The sequence below is a fragment of the Alexandromys fortis genome, unplaced genomic scaffold (assembly GCF_014885135.2).
Source record: "Alexandromys fortis isolate MF-2015 unplaced genomic scaffold, M_Fortis_MF-2015_v1.1 scaffold_102, whole genome shotgun sequence".
Taxonomy (NCBI): Eukaryota; Metazoa; Chordata; class Mammalia; order Rodentia; family Cricetidae; genus Alexandromys; species Alexandromys fortis.
Window position 1 is genome coordinate 3,337,189 of NW_026067984.1, and position 10,319 is coordinate 3,347,507.

Here is a 10,319-nt window from a genome sequence, read left to right on the forward strand (position 1 = left end):
AAATCAAATTAAGCTGTAAGGGAAGTTATTTGCAACTATTTCTAATTCTATGTACGTAAATCCTGGCTCTACCACTTGTTATTTTTAGTATTCAATATTTAGATATTAATGATATCTAGAATATCTGGTATCAACTATCAAAACCATCATAATTAACCATGCATGCTAATAAATGATGAAATCAAAATTATCTGAATTCATTAATTATTCTTTAGTAAACAAGGGAAACTTCTGTAATTCTACCAACAAAACATTTCTATTGGCACTTGAAAATGATTCTACTTTTATTGTACAAATCTCTTTATAATATCTGACCCTTTGATCTCATGAAGACATTGAACCTGCAACTGTTGACCTGGCAAGTAAAACTCTTCTCAAAGATGAGAGACATTTGAGTGTGTAAATTTTAATAAAAAACAAAACACACATTAGTAGCAACATATATTTAATATTGAAGAATCTGAAGTATAAAAATTAACACATGATTTTCAACATTTAAAAACATTAACACTTCTTGCCAAAACAATGAATATCAAAACATAGATGAAATATAACTATAAAAACATTAAATTTATTAACAGCAAAATTATAATTTATTTGTGTAACAAATATTAACAAAAATATTTAGTTACTTCAAGGACCACAATGGTTGACTGATTTTTCATTATGACTGTCAAAAATTTGCATCTTAATCTTTTTTGTCTCATTATTTCTTTCTACATAATAGTTAGATGCTTCTGGTTACTATTCCAAACTCCACTACAGATAGTGATCCTTGGTAAACTAGTCTAGTGTAAACACTGTCTTTAAGTACTTCAATAGTTATGAAATGATGCTTTACAAAGTTGTTATACAAAAAGAACATAAACTACTGGAATCTTTTCAAACTAGGAATTAGAAAGTCCCAAAGTTCACAAAGAACAGTGGTAGTTTGCTACCACTAACTTTTAAATGTGTTTCTGCTAATCCTACCACTCTTGTAATTCTGAATTATAGTTGATGTTTAATATGTTAAAATATATTGTTTTTAAAGTCAAATGTGCAAACCCAATTCTAAAATACAACAGTACTTTAATTTTCATGCCTTATACAAAGAAAATATATACTACTGTATCCAGACTTTCTTCAGAAGAATGAGGCCTGATTGGAGATATATAGTCGTTGTCCAACATGGCTGCCATTAGCAAGTGATATTGTTGGTGACAAGGGATAACTTGGATAAGAATAAGGCCGTGAAGTGTAAGGAAGCACGCTGGGCGTCCCAGAAGAGAGGGTAGCGCTAACAGGGGAAAGACTATTTATTGAGCTGCGGCGGAAATTGTAGTCTGTAAATAAATACATGAACAATTATGCTGCACATCTTTTATGGACACAAATTTAATTCAAGAGACAAACATTCAGACAATCATGTTTTAACATAATGTTCTAACGTTTAAACACCTGGTGATACCGTAATGGTGGTGGATTACTGTCACTGCAGTGCAAACCTAGCAGTCACAGCACGTCAGGACTCTATTAACTGACAACACTGCTGGGGAGATCCTACAGCAGGACATGCTTGGCCATCTTTTTCTTTTTAACACAGAAAAAGAGAACCTCTGATTTCTCTTTAATCAACAAAGAAGTTTCTTTAAATTTGGTTCTGATATATATATGTATATTATATATATATCATGAATGAGAAAAAGAACAGCAAATTTAGTTTGTTTCTTTCTTTCTTTTGAAACTATATCAAGCATCAAACCAGCATAAACATTTGCCCCTGGACTTCTGGTACAAACTAACTATCCAAAATTTCATTATTTAAATGCTGGCACAAACATTCATATAACCAAACACATCAATTTAACATTAGAGTCTCACTGGTACCACAAAACAGTAAAATGAATCATCTCTACCAAATGAACTTCAAAAACCATTATCAACCTAATAGTATAGAAAATATCTAAAATTAACCAAATTATTAAAACAATTATATTTGAAATTACTATTTCAAACAAACGTTCATCTTATGTACCAATAATTTCCTGCTTCCTTAATCATAGTATTTCTGTATGTGTGTGTTTTATTGACCAAATCTGTAGATCCTGTACTTTCCAAAAACTCAACTATGCTCTTTACTGCACTGCAGTCAAAGTGGCGACTGCAGTGTAAAATAATGATTGGTAGAAGCTGTGCTGTTGCAGTGGGAAGTGGAATAGGTCGTTTAACGTACAGGTCAATTTCTCCCCCAGTATCATTCACTATGAGCCCTACAACACGTGTGCATCAACTTTATGTTGTCATGGGACTTAATATGTAACCAACAGGATGAGACCAACTGCAGGAGAGTAAGCTCAAGCAACATCAGAAAGGACCTATTTAAGAAAAAATACAAAAATGAAATCAGTTGTAAATAGGTTTAATTGCTAGCATTGTAAAACTTTAATTTTTGTACACAAATTTTAAAAAAACTTTGTAAACAAATTTTTAATGAATGGTACTACACGAGCATAGAGTAGCTTGTTTTAAGAAATCATAAACATGTTTTGTTACGTCCAAAACAATGTTCAAAATATTTTGGATATTCTGAATTGAGAAATTACTCTGAAACCATTTACTTTTCTAACATCAGATCTATTCTTTTAAAGAATCTACTTTATCCAAGGGCTGAGGTATTGAACATAAACTAAAATGCAAGATATCCTATGTATTGATGAATAAATTAAATTGCCCTTTAACAGTTCTGATTTTTCCTGTTGAAGACTGGTAGGCACATACAGTCCCTTAGTAGCCACACACCTTTAATGTGCCAAGTTTTTTTTTTTAAACTTTACTAATGTAGTCATCAACAACATGATTTAAAAGTGACTTCAACAGACAGAAAATGTAGTTTTCAAGGAGCGTTTACACCAATTCAAGAGCTCAATGGAGCTCACTAAAAAGCGTGGACTCAGAAAGCATCTCCAGAGGTAAACCAGGCTACAGAGCGGGCTGTGAGCATAACAATTGCTCGTTTCTGGCAGTCCTCTGCCACAAATCTCTAAGCAAACATGGATCACCTACTATATTCTCGTTTTTAAAGAAAACTACATTAAATCCAAAATTAGAAGATGACTCATAACATTATTCATATAAGATGATATGAGAAAAACCTCCAAACTACTACAAGAATTGGGCAAGTGAAAGACTTGCGAGATGTTTATTAACATTTCACAAGCACTTCACAAGTAAGTACTACTCCTAAAACCATTATGAATCTAAGTACATTCAGGAAAGCAACCGGCTGATTAGGAAATAGAACACATGTTAAGATAATAAATTAAATGTAAAGTGAAATATATAGTTAAATAAACGTAGGAGGAGGAGCATATTCCTTTGGCACAATTTACATATTATAGAAAGCAGAAAATGAAAAAAGAAAAAATGAGTTAAAATTCCAAGCATGTACATACTTGTCCCCACCCCATCCCCATCCCAGTTGTTCTTCTTCAAGTACATCTTCAATCTTCAGTCCCAAACTGAACTCTACACCCCCTTCCCCTTATTAATGAACGCGAGGGAGCCAATGTCAGAGCTGAAGTTTTACAGCTGTCTTGACAGTGAAAACTGGAGCACAATTTGCAAACAGTAAGACACACTGCGCTCATGTATCGGATTTGATGGTTACATAAGCTTAGTGTCTCTTCCCAGTCTGCAGTCACTTCCTAACTCTACTACCATGGGTTCATTCATCTGGTTTTGGATTTTGTTATTTTTAAAATATTTGTTATTTAGCTTCTTTATTTAATACAATTTCTAAGATTCAAGTTCTCTATTTCAGCAATTTCTTCCATTTTATTGTTAAGTATTTTATGCAGTCATCTGTTGATGAACATGTAACTCTCCTAATACCAATCTCTTACAGATATGCTCTATGCTCATTCTTACATAAACCTTTTCATGATTTTTTTTTCTTTTGAGGTAAATACCTAGGAATAGGGCTGCTAAGGCATGGGGTAGAGATATTATGCTCTAGAGTATTCAAACAGTAAAATACGAAACTGCCAGTTGGTCACATCACATCTTCCACAACAGCACATGCGCACACGCGCACACATGGGGGTGGGGTGGAGGTTGTTGCATACTACATCTTACTCTGGCTGGCCTGGAATTCACCTTTGAGAAAAGTTTGGTCTCAAATTTGCACTGATTCTCCTATTTTTTCCTCCTAGATAATGTGAAAACAGGTAGGCACCACAAAACCTGATCTAGTATTCTTAACTATAGCTTCACCAGTACATATGTATTCCACTGTGGTTTTAATTTATATTCCTTTATAACTAATAATGTGTACATTATCTATGTAAATATCTTTCTTCAGATATGTTAAGCCTCTTGCTCATCAATATTGGTTTGGTCTTTTGACTATTATTACTAATAAACTTTTTACTATCTAATTCGAAATTGAAAATAGAGAATGGACTGAAACTTTACGAGTTGTTAATTCAAATGACCCCAATTCATATGAATGACAAAGACAGCTGATTTAGGTTAAGGCAGATCCATAGGTCCACAGGTATGGGTACAGAACAAGCTCGAATTTTCAGATCTCCTGATTCATAGGAAGGTATTGTTTCCAAGTTTTTAAGAAACCTTAAGCAGGACATTTGAAAGCAACCATCTCCAAAAGCCTCCAAAGGCCTCCATTCCGACAGGGCAGGAGCACAAGGGCCAATCAAGTCGAGCAGCCTGGGTGTGGCCTGCACCTCTGCATTTCCACAGCTTCTCTTCTCAGTGCATGCAGCTCTCTCACATTTCCTTATGTGCTAAAACTTTGTAATTTCAATTGTATTTGTGGGAGATCGATCATGAGAATGTTCTAACATAGCTCTCTCTCCCGTTCCTGCCCCGACCTCGTGACTTACGTATCCCAGGTTATCCTTAAACTTGTACCAGGGATGAGCTTGATTCTAATCCCTTTGCCTTTACTTCCCCAGTACTTGAAAATAACAAGAAAACATGAACAACAATAAACCCCTCTAGAGACAAAAATTCAGCACGTAGGCAAATGGTAAAGGAAAAGCAGATGTAAAGACAGTGCCCACGACGCTGAAGTTACTCCAGCTGCTTTCCTTTTGAAGAAGCAAGAAGCCCAAACAAACCACACTGTGAGATGCCAACTGCTCCCTATGTACTAAGAGATCATAATGACAGATTCCTTCTACTGCTAGTTTCTCCTATGTACTGAGATCATGACAGACTCTTTTTTTCATTATTCACCATTTTTTTTATTTTACGTACCAACCAGTTTCCCCTCCTTTCTCTCCTCCCATTCCCTGACCTCCCTTTTACACCCCCATCTGCTCCTTCTCTGTCTCCATTCAGATGGAGTAAGGAAGGCCTCTTATTTGCTTTGCTGATGGGAATCAGCAAATCAAGTTGAAGCACAACCAAGCTTCTCCGCACTGCACCAAGGCTGAACAAGACATCCCACCACAGGGAATAGGTTCCAATAAGCCAGCTTATGCACTAGGGACAGGTCCGACGGCTAGGGGCCCCACAAAAGACAAGCTACACAGCTGCCACACAGATGCAGAAGAGTTAGTTCAGTACCATCCTGGCTCCTTAGCAGACCATTCAGAGACAAACTCCTTCTAATTCTAATTTCTAAGCTGTCTGGACACAGCCTTCAGGGAAAGAACCATGACGGGAACTGTAAGTCTAGGGTTCAGAACAGGTCCCACGCTGTAGCTCACTAGATATATCCGGGCCAGACTCAAGAGAAAGGCTTAGATTTAAAGACACAACTCTTCACGGGTTTCAGTTTTGCCAGTCCTCACAATCACTCTAAGTCAAGCTTTAAACTCATGAGGTTAAAAGAAGGTGGCTCTAAAATAGCACTGTGAGCTTGAAATTTATGTAAGAGTTAAGACCTGCAGCTAGTTTTGCTAAAATCTGTAAGGATAAATTTAAGGCCTAAGATTTAAGTGTCAAGAATAATAAACATATTTCTCATAGACATTAATAAGGCTAGCACTTAGCTTAGTACACGCCAAAAAAGACCAAACAAGATCAGGAACAACAGAAGCCTTCTAAAAGTGCTGAAGCTCTCTCACTGCTCCCTTTGATAATGCTGAATTAAGGCAGACACTGATGAAGTAACCTCCTCAGAACACAGAATTATTACACGGGCTGATCCCTTCACATGTATAAAAGGGTTCCTGGCAAATCATAAACTTTGCCTTCAAACTCCCCACAAACAGTCTCTTTATTGTGCTCTGGTGAGGAAACAACAAACAACTTTTATAAAAATAATTTAGAGTCAAAATATTCTTGTAATAATGTAGAAAATGTCGCATTCTCAGCTTAGCTTGAGAAACACTACATAAGTGAAATGCACCATTTACTCTTTTTTTTTTTTACTATAAATTTTTTTTATTGAGAATAAGAAAAAAAAAGTTTCCGCCTCCTCCCAGCCTCAACTACATCTGATTTAAACTACTATTTACAATCTTGGCGGTTCAATTTAGATATCAGAACATGGTCAGGTTCAAAGATTGGAAATATATAAAATATGGAAACTCATTTAACTTTTAATTTTTCCTTAATGAGTCTTTAGCTAGTAAAACTATTATAAACAAAATACCACACAGGGTTTTATCAGACAATTCTAGGCATTTCCTCATGGTCAAGAGAGGATTAGCTGAAAACTTTTTCTGGGAATGAAATATACCACAATATTCCTAAGAGATGTTTTCTTACCTGCTTATTTTCTCCAAATTCTTCTACACAGGTCCAGGCTGAAGAGACTGTGTTCCCTGTCTGTAAGCAGTGAAGACAGAAAAGAATTGAGTCCTTGGGTTAATGTTATCCCTATCTTGGAAGTGCATGGAATCCTTGATAACTTTAGTTGAAAACTTTTTGGTTAGTAAGTAAGAAAAAAAATGGAGAAAAAGAGTCAAATGCCAACCAACAGGTATCATTTCTTGACTCTGAAAAGATGAACAAGAACTATTTCTGATATCTACATAAAAATCCTGAGTTAGTGCATCATCTGAAAAAGCATGTCTAAGTCAATTAAGGCCTTACTCATCAGTGGATCCGGGAAATACTCTCCTATTAAGAGAAAAGATTTTGCTGTGAATGAGCTGGAGAGGCTGTGGAGGAAGGGGTACCCTCATCCATTGCTGATGGGAATGCAATCTTGTGCAACCACTTTGGAAATCAGTGTTTCGGTTTCTCAGGAAATTCGGGATCAACCTACCCCTGGACCCAGCAATACCACTCTTGGGAATATACCCAAGAGATGCCCTATCATATGACAAAAGCATTTGTTCAACTATGTTCATAGCAGCATTATTTGTAATAGCCAGAACCTGGAAACAACCTAGATGCCCTTCAATGGAAGAATGGATGAAGAAAGTGTGGAATATATACACATTAGAGTATTATGCTGCGGTAAAAAACAATGACTTCTCGAATTTTGCATGCAAATGGATGGAAATAGAAAACACTATCCTGAGCGAGGTAACCCAGACCCAAAAAGATGAACATGGGATGTATTCACTCATAATTGGTTTCTAGCCATAAATAAAGGTCACGGAGTGTATACCTGGTGAACCTAAAGAAGCTAAAGAAGAAGGTGAACCCAAGAAAAAACATATAGTTATCCTCTTGGCTAAGGGAAGTAGATAAAATTGCCGGGGACAAAATTGGGATCTTGGGGGTGGGGTGGGTTGGGGATAAGGAGGGACAGGGAGAGAAAAGTAAGAAGGGGAGGATTGGGGGAACTTGAGGAAACAGGAAGATTGGGATAAAGGAAGGTTGGATAGGGGAGCAGGGAAGCACATATCTTAGTTAAAAGAGCCACCTTAGTGTTGGCAAGAGACTTGAACCTAGAGTGGCTCCCAGGAGCCCAAGGCGATGTCCCCAGTTAGTCCCTTGGGAAGCTGAGGATAGGGAACCTGAACTGACCCTATCCTATAGCATTACTGACGAATATCTTTCATATCACCATAGAACCTTCATCTGGTGATGGATGGAGATAGAGACAGAGACCCACACTGGAGCACTGGACTGAGCTCCCAAGGTCCCAATGAGAAGCAGATGGAGGGAGAACACGAGCAAGGATGTCAGGACCACGGGGGGTGCACCCACCCACTGAGACAGTGGGGCTGATCTATTGGGAGCTCACCAAAGCCAGCTGGACTGTGACTGAAACAGCATGGGATAAAACCGGACTCTCTGATCATGGCGAACAATGAGGACTGATGAGAAGCCAAGGTCAATGGCAAGGGGTTTTGATCCTACTTCATGTTCTGGCTTGGTGGGAGCCTAGCCAGTTTGGATGTTCACCTTCCTAGACATGGACGGAGGGGGGAGGACCTTGGACTTTCCACAGGGCAGGGAACCATGACTGCTCTTTGGATTGGAGAGGGAGGGGGAGAGGAGTGGGGGGAGGGGGAGGGAAATGGGAGGCTGGGAGGAGGCGGAAACTTTTTTTTCCTATTCTCAATAAAAAAATTATATTTAAAAAAAACAAACTCAAAAAAAAGAGAAAAGATTTTAAAAAGTTAAGTGAGATTACATAACTTCAGAAAAGCAAAGAAATGTAAGTAAATTCAGGAAATGTAAATGTTGTAGGTGTAGCTACTTACACATGAGCTATCGTTTCCTTCCTGCCTTTACAAGAGATAGATGGACAAAATAATACTGAACTCCAGAAACTTGCCTGACAGTCACCTTTCCAAACACAGTTCCATGGCAACACCTGCATCTATGTTAGCTGTCATCATTTCATGTCTTGAACCCTTCCATCAAGAAGATAGATCCAACTCCATGCTAAGAAACTACATACAAGTAAAACATGTCTGATGATCTCCAAAGGTACTGCAGAGTTTTAAATAATGTTTTAACGATAATTCAGTATAAAAAATGTCTCAATAACTTGTTAACACATAATGAACTAGGGAACAATCGATTCTGTTTTAAACACAAACACCTATCTAAAATCATTGACAACAGCTAAGAGAATAAGGAACCATAGGGTAATGATTGTAAGACACATTGAAAATCCACAGAGGTATAACTTTCTTCGAGAATTGTCTCTGTCCCTGTAAGGATTGGTCAGTCCTCAAGAGGAAGATGACACAAAGGGGAAATTATCCATGGAAAAATCACTGAAGTTCAGGGATAACAAAATGAGAGCTGAGGAGAAGCTACTGTTAAGGCAAGATCAACCCTGGTAAAACTGACCTCAAGTAGACCAGCAGTGTGAACTGATCTCTAGTAGATTAGCAAAGTGACCTAAATTAGAGAGCTTCTCAATTCTCATTGGTAGTAAGACAATATGGACTTTTCAATTATTTTGCACCTCTGTGATGAGGAAATAACTTCTCTATGAGTAAAGGTAACATCATGTTAGACCTTAAATTCTCTATAATTTTTCATATGCAATATCTGGTATTCAATTAAAAATCAGTTATACTAGAATATAAACTAGATCATCTAGAGCAAACAGAAATAGCAGTCAACAAAGCAGATCCCTACACATTTAAATAATAAAGCTTCAAACTGGATATTAAGATAAGTATGTCTTGATGGTAACACATGTAAACCAGTGAGAAAACAGAGGACCCTGAAATAATTCATTCTTGACAGAGGTGCTTACTAATGTACATCAGAGGAAAGGCAGTGATAGAAGTTGGGAATCTGTTACAGGATAAACTAAGCCTCTATCCTCCATGCTACACAAAAACCAACTTAAAATGGATCAAACATGTAATGTAGCTGAATCTTCTACAGGGGAAACACGTCAAGATATGGGATAGTAAGTGACCCTTTGAATAGCCTGGGACACAATGGCAAGGACCGACAATGAGACAGCAGCAGACCACGTCTCTGCACAGCAAAGGCAGTAGAGAATGGAGAGAGAGCATTCCAGAATGCTAGAAAACCTGTCAGCTACTCAGCTGACAGGGAATTATTATCCAAAATACAGAACTCATCGAATTTGTTATCAAAAGAACAAATTATCCAACGAACAAATAGGCAAATGAATTGACGAGAGAGTTCTCAAAAGAAATATAAATGGCCGATAAACTTAAGAAAAAGTGTTCAGTATCTCAGCCATCAATGAAAAGCAAATACTTACAAAGAATAATATACATATGAGAGTACTACTCAGCAGTAAAAACAAGGACTTCTTGAAGTTTGCAGGCAAATGGATGGAAATAGAAAACACCATCCTGAGTGAGGTAAGCCAGACCCAAAAAGAGGAACATGGGATGTTCTCACTCATATTTGGTTTCTAGCCATAAATAAAGGACATTGAACCTATAATTCGGGTTCTTAGAGAA

The 10,319-nt window shown here is 37.2% G+C and overlaps 1 protein-coding gene across 2 annotated transcripts in view; it reads right to left on the reverse strand.

The window, feature by feature from the left end:
* Nucleotides 1–1,125: 1,125 nt before the first annotated feature.
* The window catches only part of Rbm46 (RNA binding motif protein 46), a 23,914-nt gene continuing 14,720 nt past the window's right edge, over nt 1,126–10,319 (reverse strand). The window contains exons 4-5 of one of the 2 annotated variants that reach the window (XM_050158859.1): nt 6,724–6,783; nt 1,767–2,357 (exon numbers count right to left, since the gene is read on the reverse strand). In XM_050158859.1, the coding sequence (XP_050014816.1) occupies nt 6,728–6,783 (56 nt within the window). In that variant the 3' untranslated portion in view covers nt 1,767–2,357; nt 6,724–6,727. Of the gene's footprint in view, nt 1,326–1,766; nt 2,358–6,723; nt 6,784–10,319 lie in introns of those variants that run through there. The other variant, XM_050158860.1, reaches the window with a different exon arrangement.